Source organism: Salmo salar, chromosome 28 (assembly GCF_965601325.2).
Source record: "Salmo salar chromosome 28, fSalSal1, whole genome shotgun sequence".
NCBI classification, from domain to species: domain Eukaryota; kingdom Metazoa; phylum Chordata; class Actinopteri; order Salmoniformes; family Salmonidae; genus Salmo; species Salmo salar.
The window spans coordinates 41,383,257-41,408,201 of record NC_138318.1 but is presented as its reverse complement, the minus strand read 5'-3'; the positions used below and the strand labels follow the sequence as shown (position 1 = coordinate 41,408,201).

The 24,945-nt window shown below is 40.5% G+C and overlaps 1 protein-coding gene across 2 annotated transcripts; it reads left to right on the top strand.

Annotated features, from left to right (window-relative positions):
* The first annotated feature begins 133 nt into the window (after window positions 1-133).
* LOC106589989 (myosin-7) lies at window positions 134-19,027 on the top strand. 2 transcript variants are annotated; one of them, XM_014180467.3, is made up of 40 exons: window positions 134-217; window positions 368-415; window positions 2,241-2,449; window positions 2,597-2,740; window positions 2,832-2,988; window positions 3,094-3,121; window positions 3,214-3,319; window positions 3,412-3,504; window positions 3,606-3,669; window positions 3,760-3,858; window positions 5,453-5,556; window positions 5,655-5,793; window positions 6,015-6,133; window positions 6,349-6,498; window positions 6,879-7,049; window positions 7,216-7,525; window positions 7,921-7,991; window positions 8,174-8,379; window positions 9,265-9,388; window positions 9,895-10,031; window positions 10,123-10,378; window positions 11,778-12,020; window positions 12,110-12,286; window positions 12,398-12,543; window positions 12,664-12,754; window positions 12,848-13,237; window positions 13,382-13,508; window positions 13,609-13,727; window positions 13,817-14,013; window positions 14,185-14,368; window positions 14,467-14,632; window positions 14,737-14,861; window positions 14,964-15,272; window positions 15,435-15,638; window positions 15,738-16,034; window positions 16,161-16,265; window positions 16,356-16,451; window positions 16,545-16,679; window positions 17,951-17,998; window positions 18,899-19,027. In XM_014180467.3, exons 3-39 carry the CDS (start codon window positions 2,249-2,251, stop codon window positions 17,969-17,971), a joined length of 5,811 nt encoding a protein of 1,936 aa, XP_014035942.2. In that variant the 5' UTR covers window positions 134-217; window positions 368-415; window positions 2,241-2,248; the 3' UTR covers window positions 17,972-17,998; window positions 18,899-19,027. The 2 variants fall into 2 exon arrangements, with proteins under 2 accessions (XP_014035942.2, XP_014035943.2); XM_014180468.3 differs by having other exon boundaries at window positions 159-217; window positions 371-415.
* Window positions 19,028-24,945: the final 5,918 nt, after the last annotated feature.

The following is a 24,945-nucleotide window of genomic DNA, read 5'->3' as shown; positions in this document are numbered from 1 at the left end:
GGTTACACACCCCGGGGGTTTTGTCCCCTCCTCTGCCCTCATTGATAGCCTGCCTTACACACACACCTCTACTTCCAAATACAGATCTTTTAAAAATAATCAGAGTAACTTTTGCATGTCCCATCTCCATATAGGGCTGAACAACAGCCTTTATAAAGAGAGATGCAGGTCTGGAGAGAAACAGAGCAGCACAAAGCACCGGACCGTCATCCTAAAGGTAAGCACATAGAGGCAGCCTGATGAGGAAGATAATGATTAAAGGACCTAACAACTATGATTCCTACAGCATCACAAGGCACCAATCAGCAAATACATAGCTGTTCAGGTGATTGATGCTGGTCTTTGGATTTGTCTATTTCATTCTCAGTAGAGATCCTTTCTACCAAACCAAGAGGTGACCACTGACCAACAACAGGTAAGGAACGTAAACTTCCACACTAAGGTTGTAGAGTGTAGATACACTCTCTTGACTAAGGCACAGGCCTACATATATATATATATATATATATATATTTTTTTTTTTTAAGTCATGGCATGCATTTTCTTGGTTGTTTAAGTTGTTGTTGTGAAATAGTTTTTATAGTTGTTTACAGCAGTATATTTTGCCTTAACTGTCTCTGCAATGAATTGAATTTAGGCCATCAAAAGTCTGAGTGAAATGAAGGTGATTTAATGTGTAATTCATTACACAAGAGCACGTGTTGAGGTTGAAGACAGCAGTCTCTCTAGCTTGAGATCAACTTGTTATTCAGGCCAGGACATCAATTGAGAATCCTAGCTAAGAGTAACATTTTATTGAAGCCATACAAATATTATCATGACACGATCATTAAGCATTATAAGACTTGACATAAGTGACTATGAACTGCTTATAATATGTAAGTATTGTTGCGAACAGCGGGGCAGGGAAGCGAATCCGGGTCGCTGGGGAGAAAGTCAAACACATCGCACTGATAGGGTTAACTCACTTAGGGGGAATTGTAACATGGCTCACATTAGTGAGGATCGCTACACTTCCCTCTCCGAACAGGAAAGAAGCATCCCAGTGCTTCGACCACATGAGCCCCCCTCACACGTCTGTCTGTGCCTCATGGCCACCATCCCACTTCTAACACCAATGTTGACCTACTTGGTGAGAATTGTAACGTGGCTCATATTAGCAAGGATCGGATACAGTATCCTCTTACAAGAAGCTAGAGTTATTATCAGTCATTTATAACCTATTGTAAATGGTATATGTTGAGTTATGAAACATTGTAAGGACTCATACATATAATAGTAATAACATTATAACTGTACACCACAACCCATTTAACACAAAATAAACCATGTGACCATCTGTCAGCATCTCATTCGAAATGGAATTTGCTCACACGGCAGGGTAGCCTAGTGGTTAGAGTGCCCCCGAACAAGGCAGTTAACCCCACTGTTCCTAGGCCGTCATTGAAAGTAAGTATTTGTTCTTAACTGACTTGCCCAGTTAAATAAAGGAAAAATAAATACAGTATTAACAATTACCTAAGACTGAAGGTCCGATCCCTGTGATGAAAATAAACTGTCTTCTTTAAGCATGAACTCAACAAAACCACGTATTCAGTGTGAAACAAAACGAAAGGAACATAAAACAGCTTTTCAATTCAGACTGCACAGAATAAATACTATTTGAAACTATCCTGGAAAGATTATATTTTTTTATTTAACACTTATCTTACCAGGTAAGTTGACTAAGATAACATTGTCATTTACAGCAACGACCTGAGGAATAGTTACAGAGGAGAGGAGAGGGGGGGGGGGGGGGATGAATGAGCCAACTGTAAACTGGGAATGATTAGGCAGCCATGATGGTCAGATTGGGAATTTAGCCAGGACACCCGGGATAACACCCCTACTCTTACCAGTGCCACGGGATCTTGCCATGGGATCTTTAGTGACCACTAAGAGTCAGGACATCTGTTTAACGTCCCATCCGAAAGACAGCACCGTAAACAGGGAAATGTCCCCAATCACTGCCCTGGGGCATTGGGAGAAAAAACATTTTAGACCAGAGGAAAGGGTGCCTCCTACTGGCCATCCAACACCACTTCCATCCAGGGACCAAAACCCTGTTTAGCTTCAGAAGCAAGCCAGCAGTGGGATGCAGGGTGGTATGCTGCTGGCATTACAACTGCTAATGTCAGAATGGGATATTTTGAATGACACTGTGGACGGATGTAGATATTCTCTGTTTCCTCCCTGTACAGATTTCAGGATGGGGGACATGGTCATGGAGGAGTTTGGGGCAGCAGCTCCCTTTCTGCGTAAACCAGACAAGGAGAGGATGGAATGCCAGACTAGACCCTTTGACATAAAGAGGGAGTGCTATGTGCCTGACCCTGAGGTTGAGTACGTCAAGGGCACAATCACCACCAGAGATGGGGACAAAATCACAGTTGACACGGAGTTTGGGAAGGTGAATGGTTTTAATAAAAAAAAGGTTTTAACGTGGATAGACAACAGGAACAATTCTTTTTCCTTTACTGATATTAAATAGAATACCGCTGAACCTTGAAAATGAAATGAAACGAAACGGTGGAAATGTACTTTACTCTTCTTTCAGACTGTTGTCGTGAAGGAGATTGACTGCCACCCCCAGAACCCGCCAAAGTTTGATAAAATTGAGGACATGGCGATGTTTACCTTCCTGCACGAACCCGCTGTGCTGTTTAACCTCAAAGAGCGTTACGCAGCCTGGATGATCTACGTAAGTAATGACCTGCTGATATCTCCAATAAATCAAAAACATGGATTCAAATGAATATAACTTAAATCTGCACCGCTCTCGTCTTCCACAGACCTACTCAGGGCTGTTCTGTGTCACTGTCAACCCATACAAGTGGCTGCCAGTGTACGATCAGTCTGTTGTCAATGCTTACAGAGGCAAGAAGAGGACTGAAGCTCCTCCTCATGTATTCTCCGTCTCTGACAATGCCTACCAGTACATGCTATCAGGTAAAAATGCAACTGTTGTTTTTCTAAGTACATTCAAAACATCAAACTATATTTTGTAAAAAAATGACCTGTGTTATTTACTGATAATTCCTGTTCTTTCAACAGATAGGGAAAACCAGTCTGTCCTCATCACGTAAGTACCTCAACCAAAGGTTTTATCAATTCGAGGCTATTTCCAATTAGGAGAAATGTTGAAACATCAACATTTTGTATTTCCATTCCCAGTGGAGAATCCGGTGCTGGAAAGACTGTGAACACCAAGAGAGTCATTCAGTACTTTGCCAGCATTGCTGCTGTTGCTGGAAAGAAAAGTGCAGCAGAAGAAAAAAAGGTCCATCCTAAATGAAACACATGAGCATGTTGACAAATTCATTGAGATATTCATGACAGAAATGTAACACTGTATGGATGTTGGTTTGTAAGGGGACCCTGGAGGATCAAATCATCCAGGCCAATCCTGCCCTGGAGGCTTTTGGTAATGCAAAGACCATCAGGAATGACAACTCCTCCCGATTCGTACGTTTTTTTACCCCTCTTGTTTGAGAACACGTCTGTATTATCAAATCCTATCACCGTATTATCTGGTGTACATAATATGTTGGTTAAAAACCTTACAGGGTAAATTCATCCGAATTCATTTTGGAGTCACTGGGAAACTTTCGTCTGCTGACATTGAGACTTGTAAGTAAAAGTTCAATTTGATCAGCTTTGAACAAATCTCTTTGATAACAGATTCATAAAATACACATGTACTTTTTCCATGCGTATCAGATCTTCTGGAAAAGTCACGCGTCACTTTCCAGCTCAAGGCTGAGAGAGACTACCACATCTTCTACCAGATCCTGTCCCAAAAGAAACCTGAACTGCTAGGTGAGTAATAGAACACTGAACACTATATCTCTCAATTAGAGGTTGACCGATTATGATTTTTCAACACCGATACCAATTATTGGAGGGCCAAAAAAAGACGATACCGATTAATCGGCCGATTTATATATTTATATATATATATAATAATGACAACTACAACAATACTTAATGAACACTTTTATTTGAACTACTTTAACAAATAAATAATGAAACATGTTCAATTTGGTTTAAATAATGCAAAAACAAAGTGTTGGAGAAGAAAGTAAAAGTGCAATATGTGCCATGTAAGAAAGCTAATGTTTAAGTTCGGAACATATAAAAGCTGGTGGTTCCTTTTAACATGAGTCTTCAATATTCCCAGGTAAGAACTTTTAGGTTGTAGTTATTATAAGAATTATTGGACTATTTCTCTCTATATCATTTTTATTTCATATACCTTTGACTATTGGATGTTCTTATAGGCACTATAGTATTGCCAGCCTAATCTCGGGAGTTGATAGGCTTGAAGGCATAAACAGCGTAATGCTTGAGGCACAGCGAAGAGCTGCTGGCAAATGCAGGAAAGTGCTGTTTGAATGAATGCTTACGAGCCTGCTGCTGCCTACCACCGCTCAGTCAGACTGCTCTATCAAATATCAAATCATAGACTTAATTATAATATAATAACACACAGAAACACGAGCCTTAGGTCATTAATATGGTCAAATCTGGAAACTATCATTTCGAAAACAAATGTTTATTCTTTCAGTGAAATACGGATCCATTCTGTATTTTATCTAATGGGTGGCATCCCTAAGTCTAAATATTGTTGTTACATTGCACAATCTTCAATGTTATGTCATAATTATGTAAAATTCTGACAAATGAATTACGGTCTTTGTTGAGAAGAAATAGTCTTCACAGTTCGCAACGAGCCAGGCAGCCCAAACTGCTGCATATACCCTGACTCTGTTCCACAGAACGCAAGAGAAGTGACAATTTCCCTAGTTAAAATAAATTCATGTTAGCAGGCAATATTAACTAAATATGCAGGTTTAGAAATATATACTTGTGTATTGATTTTAAGAAAGGCATTGATGTTTATGGTTAGGTAGGATGTGATACGATGATAAATTAACAGGCACCGCATCAATTATATGCAACGCAGGACAAACTAGATAAACTAGTAATATCCTCAACCATGTATAGTTAACTAGTGATTATGTTAAGATTGATTGTTTTTATAAGATGCGTTTAATGTTAGCTAGCACCTTACATTGGGTCCTTGCTGCACTCGCATAACAGGTAGTCAGCCTGCCACGCAGTCTCCTCGTGGAGTGCAATGTAATCGGCCATAATCGGTGTCCCAAAAAAAATGCCGATTACCGATTGTTATAAAAACTTGAAATCGGCCTTAATTAATCGGCCATTCCGATTAATCGGTCGACCTCTACTCTCAACCTCGGGTCTGTGGACCAGCACCAGTCCTTGGAATGTAACTGATCGTTGTCAGTAAATTAGCTGCTACAGTTACAAAAAAGATTGAGAAACACTGTATAATAAACAGTACCATAGACATACTACACATTCAACTGTGCTGTTCAAATCTTTTCAGAGATGCTCCTCATCACCAGCAATCCCTATGACTACGCCTTCATCTCCCAAGGAGAGATTAAAGTAACTTCCATTGATGATTCTGATGAGCTAATGGCTACTGATGTAAGTCAATTTTCATGTCAATTTCCATTCATCTCTCCTTGCTCATCTGTCCAACTTTCTATCCAATGCAAAAAAAATTGTATTTTATTCTGAACTAGGATGCCTTTAATGTGCTGGGCTTCTCTCAAGAAGAGATTAATGGCATTTACAAGCTGACTGGGGCCATAATGCACTACGGCAACATGAAGTTTAAGAACAAGCAGAGGGAGGAGCAAGCAGAATCTGATGGCACTGAGGGTGAGGATTTAAAACCTCTCACTTTAATATATAGTAATCTATATATATATATACTTAATGATAGTATAATAGGTACTTATGATAGATATATAGTAATCTATATATATATATACTTAATGATAGTATAATAGGTACTTATGATAGATATATAGTAATCTTTTGAAAAATCTGACGGTCAGAATGCCGCCGCCTACATCCATAAAACCATAAATCCTTTCCAGATGTTGACAAAGTCGCATATCTGATGTGCCTGAACTCTGCGGACCTAGTCAAGGGGCTGTGTCACCCGAGGGTCAAAGTAGGAAATGAATGGGTCACCAAAGGTCAGAGTGTCGACCAAGTGAGTCTAAAAAAAAAAAAAAGTTGTACATTTCCAGGAGCTAATAATTGTGAGTATAAAACTTCTGTTTAGAGTTGCTAATATTTTAATGAGTGATTCCCCCATTGAGCAGGATGTTTAGTCCAGGACTAGGCCTAATCTGTGTCTGGGAAATTGTCCCAATTCGTTCATGTTGAACCTATGTTTCAGTCATTTTTTCCCTCAATATTTTGTAGGTGTACTACTCTATCGGTGCACTGTCAAAGAAAATTTACGAGAACATGTTCCTGTGGATGGTGATAAGAATCAACCTTACTCTGGACACTAAGAACGCTCGGCAGCACTACATTGGTGTGCTGGACATTGCTGGCTTTGAGATCTTTGATGTGAGTGTTTCACGGTCTAACGCACTGCGACGCAGTGCTTGAGGTGTCACTACAGACACGGGTTCGATCCCAGGCATGTGTCACAACCGTCCATGAACGGGAGTCCCGGGTTACGGGAGGGTTTGGCCGGGGGGGGGGGGACTTTACTTGGCTCATTGCGCTGAAGCGACTCCTTTTGGAGAATGCATGACTCGACCTTCACCTCTCCCAAGCCCCTCGGGGAATTGCAGCGATGAGACAAGATCGCAATTGGATATCACAAAATTGGGGAGAAAATGGGGGTAAATTACAACAACAACAACAAAAAGGGGAAAAAAAAGAACACATCATAAAATAATTTATCTAAAACAAAATAAAGTAACTGTGAACTTCTATTCCAGTTCAACACCTTTGAGCAGCTGTGCATCAACTTCACTAATGAGAAGCTGCAGCAGTTCTTCAACCACCACATGTTTGTGCTGGAGCAGGAAGAGTATAAGAAAGAGGGCATCGTCTGGGAGTTCATTGACTTTGGCATGGACTTGGCTGCCTGCATTGACCTCATTGAAAGGGTTGGTGTCTTCAGTTTTGTAGTAGTTTATATAAAGTGTCCCGAGTTATCTTTGAGATTTCAAACAAAATGAGCATCACAAGGGAAATCTTCATAGACAAATGATTCTGATATTAATTCACTATGCTTTTCTCTTAGTACTAATTGATTTTCATTCCTTCCACCAGCCCATGGGTATCATGTCCATCCTTGAAGAGGAGTGCATGTTCCCCAAGGCCAGTGATTCTACATTCAAGGCCAAGCTGTATGACACCCATCTGGGTAAAAATGCATGCTTCCAGAAGCCCAAGATTGTTAAGGGAAGACCGGAAGCCCATTTCTCCCTGGTTCACTATGCTGGCACTGTTGACTACAACATTGGTAACTGGCTGGTGAAGAACAAGGACCCGCTGAATGAGACTGTGGTCGGACTGTTCCAGAAGTCAAGTCTTAAGTTCTTGTCCAATCTCTTTGCAAGCTACGCTGGTGCAGAAGGAGGTACTATATGTTTCTATCTGCAAAGACAACAAACCACTTAAAGTGTATAACATTTGACATGACAGAACAGAGGAGCGGCAAGTAGCCTTGCAGTTAGAGTGTTGGGGCAGTTAAAGAAAGGTTACATGTTCGAATACCTGAACCGACATGGAGCAAGGCACTTAAAACTAATTTACTCCAAAACATTTCACTGCACCTATCTGGTGTATGTGACAATAACATGTATATTTTAATTGTTATGTGGTTATCAGGTGAAGACAATAACAACATGTATAATCTAATTGTTATGTGGTTATCAGGTGAAGACAATAACAACATGTATAATCTAATTGTTATGTGGTTATCAGGTGAAGACAATAACAACATGTATAATCTAATTGTTATGTGGTTATCAGGTGAAGACAAAGCAGCAGGAGGTAAGAAGAAGAAAGGCTCTTCCTTCCAGACTGTGTCTGCACTGCACAGGGTAGATCTGACATGAAATCAATCTAGCTTTTTACACACACACAGCACACGATATTACATTACGTTTGAGATGTCAGTGTGCTGTGGATTGGATTGTTAGCATTCAATGCCGTTGTGACTCCGTGAGGTACTCGTGAGACTCAATTCGCCAACGGAGATTTTCTACATGTGTTGTACTCACAGGAGAACCTGGGTAAACTCATGACCAACTTGAGGTCTACTCACCCCCACTTTGTGCGTTGCCTCATCCCCAACGAGACCAAGACTCCTGGGGCCATGGAGAATCCTCTGGTCATGCACCAGCTGCGCTGCAACGGTGTGCTGGAAGGCATCAGGATCTGCAGAAAGGGCTTCCCCAATAGGATCCTGTATGCTGATTTCAAACAAAGGTAAAACATTTTTTTTTTTGAAATAATGTTATACATTTTCTTTCTAACAGGAAAGGAGGGTCTTTTGAGTCCCTTTGACAATTTAAGTAGAAATTGTTTTAATATAGGACCACATGGAAAATTTTATAAATCAGCTTTGTAAAACAATTTCTGAAGCTGTGCATCCTATGCGACCTCTCGGAAGATTTTTAACCCACTTGATAGCAAAATGAATCCAAATTTTCACAAATCATTGTAAAGCCCTAGCTATTTTTTGTTGCTTTGACAAAGTAATATCTGAAGATTATTATTTATTTAATGTGATTAGGGATTCATAACAAAATGTATTTAAATATATATCCCTAATTTTAAAGGTCAACCCTGTTACGTGAAATGAACTGAAACTATTCCTTAAAAATGAAAAAAACAAAACGCGATCAATCCAATAGTCAAATCATAGTGTAAAAGTAGACGAGCTCTATGAGCTCTATGAGCTCTATGTTCGACTCTTTTTGGTCATTTTCTGATGTTTCGTGGTGCAAAACTGAGTGGGTGGAGCACATCATGTCAACACTGTTAGCCATAGATAGACAGGCTAGAAATGCCACTCCCTGTTGCACACAATAAGCTTGTGCATTCCAGGTGACTACGTCATGAAGCTGGTTGAGAGAATGCCAAGAGTGTGCAAAGCTGTCATCAAGACAAAGGGTTGCTACTATCTCAAACATAAAATATATTTTGATTTGTTTAACACTTTTTTGGTTACTACATGATTCCATGTTTTATTTCATAGTTTTGATGTAGAAAATAGTAAAAATAAAGAAAAACCCTAGAATGAGTAGGTGTGTCCAAACTTTTTGACTTGTAATATATATTGAAGATAATTGTTTGGCGATTTTAATTCAGGTATCGCATCCTCAATCCAAATGCTATCCCTGAGGGTCAGTTCATTGACAACGTGAAGGCGGCAGAAAAACTGCTGGGCTCTCTGGACATTGACCACACCCAGTACAGGTTAGGACACACTAAGGTAAGTTCTCTAAATAGATGGGAGGCAATATGGCCTGTTGAATCAGGAGGGAAAGATAGGAGCAAATAAAGGGTCCTCCACTATCACCAAAACCAGGGCCAAACTGAGAATTGCCCATAGAGTTGATCTAGACAACTGTTGCAATGGCCACTTTTATGACAGAATGGCCAGCGGCATTGAGCATTGATCTATTTTAAAGAAGTCAATTAGGTTTTCTTATATTTCCATGAGTGTGTTATTGGAAGTTGGTAAATAAACTGAAAAAGGTTCACACTAGCACCTACTGAGCTAGAATGCATAATCTAGAAGTATAAAAACAACATGGTTGGTGATTTACTGCCACCTGCTGCTCAGGAGGATAATTAATTGGCTGACCCCTCCAGCTGATCTGAATGGAATTCTGTTATCCGTCCTTTACCATATACACAGTAAAATCATTGATGTGTACTGCATATATACACACATCCACCCACCCACCTTTATATGTCTCTGTATATCTATATTAGGTGTTCTTCAAGGCTGGCCTCCTGGGTACCCTTGAGGAGATGAGAGATGACCGTCTCGCTCTCATCATCACTGGCATGCAGGCCCGATCACGTGGTCTACTTGCCAGGATCGAGTTCCAGAAAATTGTTGACCGCAGGTTGGAAAAACAATAGATAAGAACTTCTTGCAGACAATATGGTGGAGGTGGAAAGGGTTGTATAACAAGCTAACTTCATAACAATTCACAGGGATGCCTTGCTTGTGATCCAATGGAACATTCGTGCATTCATGGGTGTCAAGAATTGGCCCTGGATGAAGATGTTCTTTAAGATCAAACCTCTGCTGGTTTCAGCAGAGACTGAGAAAGAGATGGCCAACATGAAGGAAGAATTCCTGAAGCTTAAAGAGCTTTTTGCTAAAACGGACGCTCGTAGAAAGGAGCTGGAAGAGAAGATGGTCTCCCTTCTCCAAGAGAAGAATGACCTGCAAATGGCAGTCCTATCTGTGAGTAAAAGCCACATTGTACGCTACTTTGATGTAACTTTAACTGCACTAGTCCCTTTGCTGCAGTCCCATCCTTTGTAAAAATGGCCTTTCGAGTTCTTAGCATGACTGAGGCCCAATCCCAAACCAGCCTTAACTCATTTGAAGGTTAATTTGCTGCCACACTTATTAAAGGCAAAACTCAAAGGGGTGAATTCCAGAGCGGCGTGGATATCAATAAACCCGATCAACTACAGGACACATTCGTGACTTCAATGATGCAATTTAAGGAAAAAAGTACAATAATGAAAATGTATTTTATAAATTCTTTGAAGATATAACAAGATACAAGATTAACAAAATCAAAAACTCAATAACAGTTAAAAATGAGGTCTTCAATCTGCTGAACGTTAGACTGCTAAAAGTTAAAAAAAATTCATTTTGTTACATGTTTCACACCTCAAAGAAAAAGACAAACAAATGCATGTGTCATATCATTAGGCAAGACTTACTTCATACTTCATATGAAATACTTCATATGAAATTGGGCCAAGTCCAAACATATTCCGATGCATGTTGGGATAGCACTTTTCCCTGGAGCCTACAGAGGTGCTGGTCTCTAATTAGCCCCTACCCCCTTTGATAATTTTCACTCCCTCAGCTTTGTGACACCAGTGAATATGACAGAAGCAAACCGAGGGTTGAGGGGAAGGGACTGGTTTGGGATTCTATGTGAATATGGCGGAGACACTTGTGAACGTGCAAATCAAGGGCTTACGGGAAGGGATTGGTTTGGGATTCAGGAAGAGACATGGAAAAACAAAAGAGAGGGATGAGACATGATTTGATAAATCGATGTCATACAATTAATTAATACAGAATATTTTACAACCAACCAAATTTCAGAAATTTGAAGGACTTGATATATACTAAACTATAGTTTGTTAACAAGATATTTGTGGAGTGGTTAAAAAACGAGTTTTAATGACTCCAGCCTAAGTGTATGTAAACTTCCGACTTTAACTGCATATATTAAAACCACACCTAGTAAACCCTAAATACATAACACACTAGAAACTGAGGAGCCATACAAACATGCCAGACTATCATAGATCGGCATAAGATATCAACAATAACTACTTTCATAAGATAATGTAGTGACCTTCACCCAACACCTAGCAACCTCGTCAACCTCTTGCCATAATGGCTAAAATGTTGTGTTACTAGTTACTGGCATTGTTGCTGTAATCCCGTTACCTTGCGTTTGTTGTCTATGGAGGTGGTGAGGTCCTGTCTCTGACACTCTGCCTCGGGCCCAGCTCAGAGCTGCCTCGAACACCACCTCCTCCTTGGCGTTGAGGGTCTCTGTATGTAAACTTCCGACTTTAACTGCACTTGCAATATTTTGACACGTTGACAGTCAGAAGACACTCTAGGTGACGCTGAAGAGAGATGCGAGGGGCTGATCAAGAATAAGATCCAGCTTGAGGCCAAAGCCAAAGAGCTGACAGAGAGACTGGAGGATGAGGAGGAGATGAATTCAGAGCTGACCGCTAAGAAAAGGAAGCTGGAGGATGAGTGCTCAGAACTCAAGAAGGACATTGATGACCTGGAGCTCACTCTGGCTAAAGTGGAGAAGGAGAAGCACGCCACAGAGAACAAGGTCAAAGTTTATTTTCATTCTTGGGTTGTTTAAAAACTCCAAATAATTGGTGTGGATGAAAGTGTAATGACACAAGAGTGTTTCTTTAGGTTAAAAACCTGACTGAGGAGATGGCAGCTCTGGACGAAATCATTGCCAAGCTGACCAAAGAGAAGAAGGCGCTGCAGGAGGCTCATCAGCAAACGTTGGATGACCTGCAGAGTGAGGAGGACAAAGTCAACACGCTGACCAAGGCCAAAGCCAAACTGGAACAGCAAGTTGATGACGTGAGTATCGAATTAGTATCGATAGATATTACAACATAATTAGTCATATCCTAAAAAATAGGATACAGTAAATGGTTTACGCCTAAAATTGTTTGATATATCCTTTATCAGCTTGAAGGGTCTCTGGAGCAAGAGAAGAAGGTGAGGATGGACCTTGAGAGAGCAAAGAGAAAGCTGGAGGGAGATTTGAAGTTGACCCAGGAGAGCCTAATGGACCTGGAGAACGACAAGCAGCAGATGGAGGAGAGGATGAAGAAGTAAGATCACAAATAAATTGAACTGTTTACATACTAATATTATTGTATAGCCGAAAAGTTCACAACTCCCAAAAATCATACAAATATTTCAAATAAGCCATTGTTTTTTTAACTCATCAGGAAGGACTTTGAAATGAGCCAACTCAACAGCAAGATTGAGGATGAGCAGGCCATGAGTGCCCAGCTTCAGAAGAAACTGAAGGAGTTGCAGGTATTTCAATATTATCGTTGAAAATATAATCTTTCTGTTAAACTTAATTAATGAACTGCTTTTACCAGAAAAGTTCAATTCTGACCATTTCAGGCCCGCATTGAAGAGCTGGAGGAAGAGCTGGAGGCTGAGAGAGCTGCCCGTGCCAAGGTGGAGAAACAGAGGGCAGACTTGTCCAGAGAGCTGGAAGAGATCAGCGAGAGGCTGGAGGAGGCTGGTGGAGCCACTGCTTCCCAGATTGAGATGAACAAGAAGAGGGAGGCTGAGTTCCAGAAGGTGCGCAGAGACCTTGAAGAGGCTACTCTGCAGCACGAGGCTACTGCTGCCACTCTGAGGAAGAAAAATGCTGACAGTGTAGCTGACCTGGGAGAGCAGATTGACAACCTTCAGAGAGTGAAGCAGAAGCTGGAGAAAGAGAAGAGTGAGCTCAGGCTGGAGCTGGATGATGTGGTCTCCAACATGGAGCAGATTGTCAAGACTAAGGTCAGTGGATTAATCATTATGAAATACAAGCCTTTTCTGAGATCAGATAGATATCGCACATGGCACTGCACATGCTCTTAGTTTCAGAAATATGATCTATGAAGGTTGTGCTGCATTATATTTTAAAAAAAAACATGTTTTCAGACAAACTTGGAGAAAATGTGCCGCACTCTAGAGGACCAGATGAGTGAATACAGGACGAAAGCTGAGGAAGGACAGCGATCCATCAATGATTTCACCATGCAGAAAGCAAAGCTTCAAACTGAGAATGGTATAACAACTTAACATTAACATTCACATAAACAGCTACAATGAATACCCACATCCACAATAAGAATCTAATTGAAATAATCAAAAATCGATGAAAACAGGTGAACTTGCCAGACAACTGGAGGAGAAGGACTCTCTGGTCTCCCAACTGACCAGGGGTAAGCAGTCTAACGTTCAGCAGATTGAAGACCTCAAAAGACAACTGGAGGAGGAAGTCAAGGTATTTATACAATAAATGCAGAATCTGTTATCCAACTACATTCATCCTCCTGCATAACTGCATATTATTTTTTTTAATTTATTTTCCAGGCAAAGAACGCACTTGCCCATGCAGTGCAGTCTGCTCGCCATGACTCAGACCTGCTGAGGGAGCAGTATGAGGAGGAGCAGGAGGCCAAGGCTGAGCTGCAGCGTGGCATGTCCAAGGCCAACGCTGAGGTGGCTCAGTGGAGAACCAAGTATGAAACTGATGCCATCCAGAAGACCGAGGAGCTTGAAGAGGCAAAGTAAGGATGTTCTCTTACTTTCAAGGCCATTCAACCATGGCTGAATGAGCGATACACAAAAGTATATGATGAAAGATACATGAATTACCTGATATACAACCATTATATATATATATATAGAAAAATAAAGTCAGCTGTTCTGAAACGAGTTTCCCATTTATGTCAATCTAGGAAAAAGCTGGCTCAGCGTCTGCAGGATGCAGAGGAAGCTGTGGAAGCTGTTAACGCTAAATGCTCCTCCTTGGAGAAGACTAAACACAGACTCCAGAATGAGATTGAAGATCTCATGGTGGATGTGGAGAGATCCAATGCAGCTGCTGCCGCTCTGGACAAGAAGCAGAGGAATTTCGACAAGGTATTATTATGGGACAGTCTCCTTAACTTTCATTATAATACATGATAATCATATGCTGTTTATTCAAACCATTTACAATACCTGTATGATTATACTAGGTCCTGGCTGAATGGAAGCAGAAGTTTGAGGAGTCTCAGACTGAGCTGGAGAGCTCCCAGAAAGAAGCTAGATCTCTCAGCACTGAGCTCTTTAAACTCAAGAACTCTTATGAGGAGTCTCTGGATCATCTGGAGACCATGAAGAGAGAGAACAAGAACATACAAGGTCAGAGCATCAGTATTATTGGCCTGCATTTCAGGCAATCATTTAAATATTATTAAAGAGATTTGTCATCACAAGATACTGACGTGTAATTCTTTTCCCCACAGAGGAAATTTCTGATCTGACTGAGCAACTTGGTGAGGGAGGAAAGAGCGTCCATGAGCTGGAGAAGATCCGTAAACAGCTGGAGCAGGAGAAGGCTGAGATACAGACTGCCTTAGAGGAAGCTGAGGTGAGACTGGAAGATATTTACTGATAGACACAATTTAGACACAATTTACTGAGGGTAAAGTATTAGAAGACTTTACATACAATGTGTGTTGTGTTGCCATAGGGCTCCCTGGAGCATGAGGAGGGCAAGATCCTGAGAGCACAGCTGGAGTACAACCAGGTCAAAGCTGACATTGAGCGCAAACTGGTGGAGAAGGATGAGGAGATGGAGATGAATAAGAGGAACCAGCAGAGAGTGGTGGATACCCTGCAGAGCTCCCTGGAGTCAGAGACTCGCAGCAGGAATGAAGCTCTCAGGCTGAAGAAGAAGATGGAGGGAGATCTCAATGAGATGGAGATCCAGCTCAGCCAGGCCAATAGGCAGGCAGGAGAGGCCCAGAAGCAACTTAAGGGTCTCCATGCCCATCTGAAGGTAACACTTCCCCAGCATTTAATCCAGGGTTGGGGTCAATTCCAATTGAATTAGAAATACATTTTTACAATAATGACGAATGATAAAAAAAAAAAAAATTGTTAAACAGATCTGGGGTATTTCAGGTACCTCTTTCTAACAAAACAAAAATTCTCTCCACAGGATTCTCAACTGCAGCTGGATGATGCTCTACGTGGTGGTGATGACCTGAAGGAGAACATTGCCATTGTGGAGAGACGCAACAACCTGATGCAGGCTGAACTGGATGAGCTGAGGTCCCTGGTAGAACAGACTGAGAGAGCCCGCAAACTGGCCGAGCAGGAACTGATGGATGTCAGTGAGAGAGTTCAGCTACTGCACTCTCAGGTAAGGCATTGATAGACAACAATAGATAGCCTTATTAAATATACACAACTTGAAAATGTTGAAGATAATATGAAAGTAATTCCTCAAACATATGTGTAGAACACCAGCCTGCTGAGCCAGAAGAAGAAGCTAGAGGGTGACACATCCCAGCTTTCGACTGAAGTGGAAGAGGCTGTGCAGGAATGCAGAAATGCTGAGGAGAAGGCCAAGAAAGCCATTACTGATGCTGCCATGATGGCAGAGGAGCTGAAGAAGGAGCAAGACACCAGTTCTCACCTGGAGCGCATGAAGAAGAACATGGAGCAGACCATTAAGGACCTGCAGCACCGCCTGGATGAAGCTGAACAAATCGCCATGAAGGGGGGCAAGAAGCAGATCCAGAAGCTGGAGGCCAGAGTAAGTGTTTGAGACAAACCTACCTTCTCTTCTATAAATGAACATAAAACATTTCTAGCTTCAATGTTGAATGTAGTAGTAACAACATAACTGGAAATAGTGTTAACATCCGTCATATCTTTCCAGGTGAGGGAGCTAGAGACTGAAGTGGAAATGGAGCAAAGGAGGGGTGGCGATTCTGTGAAAGGAGTCCGTAAATATGAGAGACGAATCAAGGAACTCACCTACCAGGTACATCAAAGTTGCACTATGAACATGCTCAGAATAAAATGAAGGTTAATATATATGACCCTATTTTTTCCCCCTTGTTTTCTGGTGCAGACTGAGGAAGACCGTAAAAATTTGAGCCGTCTGCAGGACCTGGTGGACAAACTGCAGCTGAAGGTCAAATCCTTCAAGAGAACTGCAGAGGAGGCTGTAAGTACAAAACCTTCCATCATCCAACTGATGCATCTGTCATTTATGAATTGTTACGTTTGCTAGAGACTAAATCATCCATATTTTTCACAGGAGGAACAAGCCAATTCCAATTTGGGCAAATTCCGCAAGATTCAGCATGAACTGGATGAGGCAGAGGAGAGGGCTGATATTGCTGAGTCTCAGGTCAATAAGATGAGAGCCAAGAGTCGGGATGTTGGTTCCAAGGTCAGTAGTTGCTGTTTCAATCTTCAATGAATTATAATTGAATGACTCCCCCATGTAATGTATGGCTGAAGCCTTAACGTTGAATACTTTTAAGGCGTATGATATCCAATAGCCATAATATCATTAACATATGAATATCTACATTTATATTATTAATTTGCGGGCATCCACTGTGTTCTAAAACTATACAAGACAGGATCAACTCTAAATGTAATAGCTTACTGCTAATGGTCCCAATGGTTTCATAGATACATTTCCTATAGAACAAAAAAGGCCACACTTCACATTTAAGATATTTCCATGGTAGTTTTATAAGTAGGTACAGTGTAATAACAGTCAAAGATTATACTTTATACCGGTTGCAGTTTTTTACATTCATTCATTTGATAAACAAATTAAAATTAAAAGACAACTTCAATATTAACTTTGATATTTCAACCTTGTGTCTACCATAGCCTCAAGTCATTTCCTCGATAGCAAATCACTGGAGATTATTATGTTATAGGGTAATTGCCCATAGCATTATAATTACTAGCAATTATACTGCATGTAATAACCACTCCGCAACATTGATATTCATTACATTCTTTGACTTACAGAATTTTGTCTTTAGTAAGAAAATGTACCTACACTGCAAATTCCACTGAAACACTGTACCTTCCTATGTAGCTAATATGGTAATACATGGGATTTAAAGAAACTGGGACCCCAAAAAAAAAGAATGTTACATTGCATTTTTTAAAACACATTTTATGTAATACCTACAATTTAAGAATCAAATGAATCTACTGTTCATTTTACTTTAATTGTTCATTGGACAATATTGCAACTATAAAATGTTTTTGCAAACTTTGAATTGATTACATAGTAGATCTAAGGAGAATCAGGACCATTAACATTAACATAACAGGTTTGTTATCTGTATGGGGTCAACATGATGTTCATAGTTTATAAGTGTATACTACTTACCTGTTGAAGCTTATTGTAATTTTAACTAGAGCACGTCCTATATGGCAATATAAAGGTTTCCCAGTAGGATTACAATGTTCTTATAACCAAGGGCCAGTAACCCAAAGGTTGCTAGATCGAATCCCCGAGCTGACAAGGTAAACATTTGTCGTTCTGCCCCCTGAACAAGGCAGTTAACCCCACTGTTCCTAGGCAGTCATTGTAAATAAGAATTTCTTCTTAAAACTGACTTGCCTAGTTAAATAAAAGGTAAAAAAAAATGTAAAATATATATTAAAAAAATCTATCTTCTCTTGTCACAGAAAGGAAAGGATGAGGAGTGAGGCCAAGAGTTGTGACTCTGCTCCCAGGTCAGTTGCTTTGGTTATAATTTGCACACTTCCTGGTTTCAGTGGTCACTTACTACGCAATGGCAAGCAACACTGTTTTAATTGAAAATGTTTATTGTAATAATGACTAGTTGAAAAGCAATAGCCAAATGTATTTAATATTAATTTACTTATTTGATTTGACATCATTGCACCTTTAAAAGTGTTGTAAAATCTTTATTAATTTGGTAGTTGGTGTAATGTCAGGTCCATTACATTAGTGTTTTAGTACATGATATTTAGTGTATTCCATACCTTAATAAACACTCATTGGAGTTGCCCCATTGTGTAATTTACATTTGAAAACACGCAGTGTATATTGACGCACGGTGCGTCAATCTAAGTTACATAAACAACAAAAAATCCCCATCAAAAATCAGTCAGTTTAAACTAGAGATTCGTCTCAATCCACCGCATCCGCCAGTGTCACACTTCCACATCTGCGGTAGAAAGGTGGCAGAGCTAGAGCGGTGTTTGTCAGCCCATAAAACATCCTGAAAAATGTGCCTTTTCGCGAAAACGTCTGTAGCGTCCAGTTTGACCTACGAACTATTATGACCACTATATGGACAGGGGTGGTGTTCTCTGTTTTACTCTACGACCCTCAGAAGTGTCACGGGACTTGTCTGAAGGTATCCAGTTTTTTTTTTTTTAACTAATGGAAGTATGAAAGTAGCTTTGTGCCTACACCAAAAATGTGTTTAAATATGTGTAAAAAAACAAAAATTATATATTTTTTTTATATCTCCTAGATTTAGGCTAAGCAACACCCCCCCCCCCCCCCCCACCCCACCCCCACAACGTCTTACACTAAAGAAACACAAATGTTTTCAGAATATACAGTGGTTAATGTTTGTAACGTTTATCCATCTCCTGTCACAGAAAGGACATGATGAAGAGTGAAGCTCTCAGACGGACCTTTCTGATAATCTCCTGACTGTAGTGCTTTAGTTTCTCTCTATTCTCCATGTAACATGAGCCGAATAAAGAATAAAGTCATTTGTAATTGCATCTCTGTGTTTTGCTCTGTATGCTTGTAATCAACCATGTTAAAGAAGATGTGATGTGAACAAATATGTATCTATACATTGTCTTGAACACTCTTGTAACCCTTTCTGTGTGATTATAATTTAGCCTCCACATCTGCATCATCCTAAATGCACATACAATTTAGACTACTGTATTCAAGAAGTGTCTTATTGACAGCCTCGAATACAGATAACAACATATTTCTATGAATATATTCTGTTGAAATCCATTTCAGTAAAGCATCCAGTCACAGAACAAAAATATAAAACGCAACATGTAAAGTGTTGGTCCCGTGTTTCATGAGCTGATATAAAAGATCCCAGAAATGTTCCATACACACAAAAAGCTTATTTCTTAAAATGTTGTGCACAAATTTGTTTCCATCCCTGTTAGTGAGCATTTCTCCTTTGCCAGGATAATCCATCCACCTGACAGGTGTGGCATTTCAAGAAGCTGATTAAACCACATGACCATTACACAGGTGCACCTTGTGCTGGGGGACAATAAAAGGCCACTCTAAAATGTGCAGTTTTGTCACATAACACAATGCCACAGATGTCTCAAGTTTTGAGGGAGCGTACAATTGGCATGCTGACTGCAGGAACGTCCACGAGAGCTGTTATATGAACTGTAGCTCAGAAAAATATTTAATCCAGATTCATCTTATTTAAAGCTCGACCAATACGTTTGAGTAACAGAATACAGTGACAATAGATGGAACAATTACAGAAAGAGGAACATATTACAGCAAATAGAAATGACCAAAGTAGTGCAGTGGCATGAACAGAGTACAGATCATGTACTGATCAAAACAAGATGAAGTGTTTTACATACTTAGAAAACTGTTAACGGGAGTCCAAAGATTAGAAGACACGTAGACAACAATCAGATCATTTGAAATCATCTGATGTACAGACGTAGTGGGAAGAAGGAAGTTGAAATCATCTGATGTACAGACGTAGTGGGAAGAAGGAAGTTGAAATCATCTGATGTACAGACGTAGTGGGAAGAAGGAAGTTGAAATCATCTGATGTACAGACGTAGTGGGAAGAAGGAAGTTGAAATCATCTGATGTACAGACGTAGTGGGAAGAAGGAAGTTGAAATCATCTGATGTACAGACGTAGTGGGAAGAAGGAAGTTGAAATCATCTGATGTACAGACGTAGTGGGAAGAAGGAAGTTGAAATCATCTGATGTACAGACGTAGTGGGAAGAAGGAAGTTGAAATCATCTGATGTACAGACGTAGTGGGAAGAAGGAAGTTGAAATCATCTGATGTACAGACGTAGTGGGAAGAAGGAAGTTGAAATCATCTGATGTACAGACGTAGTGGGAAGAAGGAAGTTGAAATCATCTGATGTACAGACGTAGTGGGAAGAAGGAAGTTGAAATCATCTGATGTACAGACGTAGTGGGAAGAAGGAAGTTGAAATCATCTGATGTACAGACGTAGTGGGAAGAAGGAAGTTGAAAGCATCTGATGTACAGACGTAGTGGGAAGAAGGAAGTTGAAAGCAAAAGGAATCAGATGAAAGAGATGAAATGTAACATCAGATTGAAAAAACTAAAAAGCTCAGGGAATCGTACAGATACGCTGGTTTAAAAGTTACCTTTCAAATCCAATAAATATCTTACATTCTACGGTTAAATTCCAGATTAAAAACGTCAGATGAAAATAAAACGTGCAATTATGCTTCCTGCCACAATGCTCTTAACGCAGCATGATGCAAGCAACATTTTTTATTTTACCCAGCGCATCTGTACGTTCATGGTATCAAAAGACAGAAATGAAAGACATTTAGCAGAACAGCTTAATAGATAGAGATACATTTTAAAGCGTCATCAAATACCTTATTTGCTTTGGCTGTCAGTTACAGTCTCTTCAGGTATGTTGGGGTGGGTAAATCCTGAAGGCCAGTTGAGATGATGAGAGGCATCATTTTCATAACCTAAGCACAAACGATAACCGAGTTTGTCAACAGCATGACACACGTGGTGCATGCAAAGAAGATACAAGGGGCAGTATTCAGAACAGAACAGAATATACAGCCAGATGATCTGGAATATGTTTCCTGACTTCCTCCACCCACTGCAAGGCCAACAGTATGGCCGTCAGCTCCGCCGTATATATACAGCCAGAATGAATATTAATGAGTCTCAAATATTCATGAGTGTTCAAGGAGGGCTTGACCCTTTTCCAGAACGCAACACACTGACGTCACGCACAGACGCGCGCGACTCTTGGTGGCAGTAAGAAAAAGACATCGTCATCTGCCGTCCATTCAACATAGCCTAGATTTAAGTTATTACTTCTAAACAAAATAACTTTTGGAGGTTTCTCATACGCTTACAATGATATTTTGATTCTTGCTTGTTAACAGTCGCTAAGATTATATTTGGTTGTGATCTTCGCAAAGTAACTATTTTGGATGCAGCAATTGTTAGCTAGAATGCTAACGCTCGCTGATATAGGTTGTAGACAAAGCTAGCCAAAAGAAGTTTAAGTGTTTTTTTTTTTTCAAGTATAATGCAGTTGATTTGCGATGATGACACAAACATTGTATTAAACATGGACCAGTGATATTAAGCGAAACGTTCATACGAGCTTTAAAATTCAATTAAAATCTAAAAGTAGTGTGAAATGCACTCATTAGAAACATGTAAATAGAGGCTTTATTTGCTGGCGTTCTATAAGAACTGCCCCTTGTTCTGCCAACAACTTGAGCACATCGCTCTCGTACGGTAATGTTTATAAACACAGAAAGGTGTCTATAGGGTTTGATTCAGAACCGGCCATTTTCTTTTAAACAGCTCAGCTAGTTAGCGAAATGCTAATTCGCAATGCTAGCTAGCTAACGTTAGCTAGACTCTGGAGCTCATGTGGACACATAGGCTTCAGGAGCCAGCGGGTTAGATATGATTCCCCGATGGGCAACAACAACTGGCTACTAGATCATTTTCAGCCAAATACTGTATGTTCAACTCATAGCTAGTTTATCCACTGACCACCGCATTTAGGAGGATGGCTAATTACTGAAATGCAGCTAGCTACATCACTGGCCAGGCAGTAGCCACTAACTAATCTTCGACAAAATGTCCTATTCTTTGATACATATGTGTTAACTTGCTCATATCAAGCAACACATCAGCAAACCGTTCGTGGAAAGATTAAAAATAACAATATGTGGGCTGAGATCATTTTTTTTGAATGATCAGACAGTGAAACTAAAATATACTGAATAAAAATATAAACACAACATGCAACAATTTCAAAGATTTTTCAGACTTAGAGTTCACATAAGGAAATCAGTCAATTGAAAAAACAATTCATTGGGCCCTAATCAGAAAACCAGTCAGTATCTGGTGTGACCACCGTTTTCCTCATGCAGCGCGACACATCTCCTTCACATAGAGTTGATCAGGCTGTTGATTGTGGCCTGTGGAAGGTTGTCCCACTCCTCTTCAATGGCTGTGTGAAGTTGTTGGATATTGGCTGGAACTGGAACATACTGTCGTACACATCGATCCAGAGCATCCCAAACATGCTCAATGGGTGACATGTCTGGTGAGTATGCAGGACATTTTCAGCTTCCAGGAATTCTGAACAGATCCTTGTGACATGGGGTCGTGCATTATCATACTGAAACATGAGGTGATGGAGGAGGATGAACGGCACGACAACGGGCCTCAGGATCTCATCACGGTATCTCTGTACATTCGAATTGCCGTAGATTAAATGCAATTGTGTTTGTTGTCCGTAGTTTAACCCCACCGCCACCATGGAGCACTCTGTCTACAACATTGACATCAGCAAACCGCTCGCCCACACGACGCCATACACGTTGTCTGCGGTTGTGAGGCCGGTTGGACGTACTGCCAAATTATCTAAAACGACGTTGGAGGCGGCTTATGGTAGAGAAATGAACATTTAATTCTCTGGCAACAGCTCTGGTGGACATTCCTGCAGTCAGCATGCCAATTGTACGCTCCCTCAAAACTTGACACATCTGTGGCGTTGTGTTGTGTGACAAAACTGCACATTCTAGAGTGGCCTTTTATTGTCCCCCCGGCACAAGGTGCACCTGTGTAATGATCATGCTGTTTAACCAGCTTCTTGATATGCCACACCTGTCAGGTGGATGGATTATCTTGGCAAAGCAGAAATGCTCAATAACAGAGATGTTAACAAATTTGAGCACAATTTCAGAGAAATAAGCTTTTTGTGCGTATGGACATTTCTGGGGTTTATTTAATTTATTTCTGGACTTTCTTTTATTTCAATTCATGATACATGGGACCAACACTGTACACGTTGCGTTTATATTTTAGTTCAGGATAGCTATCTAGTGAGGCTTTTCATTTATTACCCAATTAATTTGGTAAAGCTGGGTTTTCCAACACGTGCAGTCGTTGATGTCTACTCATGCCGGCGCCACGAGTTAGCTTAACAGGCGGCTCTGTAGATGACCTGCTGATCCCATCGTTAACCTATGGTGCCTTCAAGACAACTGGGAACTCGGAAATAACTGAAGTCAAATCATGATCTTCAGATCTAAAAGTCGGAGCTCTAGAAAGAGTTGGATGACAGTTCAAGCCAATTTTTCCCAGTCGGAAGGTATCGAAGTTGGAGATTTCCCAGTTCCCATTTTGTTTTGAACACGGCACTCGTCTGTAGGGCATAATGTGTGAGGTCGCACACTCAAAAAGGCTCAACTAATCACCCGACGGGTTTCGATGTTAAGACTCGTGAATATTCATGAAATTATCCCCATCTCCTCGCCTTCCTACACAATGACATTAAGCTTCCAGGGACGACGAGCGTTTTAGCTTTCAGTTTATTCCAAGATCTATAGGACAAGTAGTGTAAATCTAACACAGTCATGAAGGCAGGACCCACTCGTTTCATTCATACTGACAAACAGGAAATGCCAACATAATGGATAATTGCAGAGCCTCAGTCAGGATGTTCATTTTCGAGCTCACAAACTACATTCCTTTACTGTGATGATCATTCTTGTATTCATTCTTGTCTCTCACTTTTGTCTCACATGATCTATTCAGCTCTTCGTGTGTCCTGTTCCCAGAGATCAACCAAGCTGATTCGCTCTTCCTGTGAGGAGAGTTTAGAGTTAAAGAACACCCCACTACAGATACACGTGTATCTTTATTCATTGTCTCTCACAAAAGTCCTGCAGATTGAACTAGGCCTGTCGTCACTATTTAGACATTAAGATCACATACTGTATGCATTTATTTGCCTGTTGTCTTTGTGGGTTTTGTCTTACACAGTCTTGTCAGGGCGGCAGGTAGCCTAGCGGTTAAAAGCATTGGGCCAGTAACCAAACAGTTACTGGTTGAAATCCCAGAGCAGACCGGGTGAAAAGTTGGTCGATGTGCTCTTGAGCAAGGCACTTAATCGTAGTTCCTCCTGTAAATTGCTCTGGCTAATTGACTTAAATGTAATGTAAATGTCTTGCTACATCGGTGAACAGGGTGGGATCCTTTCGATGTAGCTATGGGTCCCGGGCACACAAATTCTCCTAGAGAGACGAGAGGTCTACATCAGAGGCCCAGGCTTTTGGCATAGATGGTAAAGCTTTCATTTCTGGACTGCAACATTGTAAGATTGTGCCCTCCACAGCACTTGATATACGTTGATTGGTAGGTTACATTATATTTAGATATTTCAAATATTACCTTAGACACCTTTGCTGTTTGTCACCGTACTCAATAAATGGTGAAACACTATTTGTGATGGTCTTTGCTTGTATCTACAGTGCCTTCTGAAAGTATTTAGACCCCTTGACTTTTTCCACATTTTATGTTATAGCCTTATTCTAAAATTGATTAAATCATTTTTTCCCCCTCATCAATCTACCCACAATACCCTATAATGTTA

Coding starts and splice junctions, on each gene's coding strand:
- LOC106589989 (XM_014180467.3), top strand. CDS start 2,249: ATGGGGGACATGGTCATGGAGGAGTTTGGGGCAGCAGCTCCCTTTCTG. Junction 5,794..6,014: donor AGAATCTGATGGCACTGAGG/GTGAGGATTTAA, acceptor AATCCTTTCCAG/ATGTTGACAAAGTCGCATAT. Junction 6,134..6,348: donor AAGGTCAGAGTGTCGACCAA/GTGAGTCTAAAA, acceptor AATATTTTGTAG/GTGTACTACTCTATCGGTGC.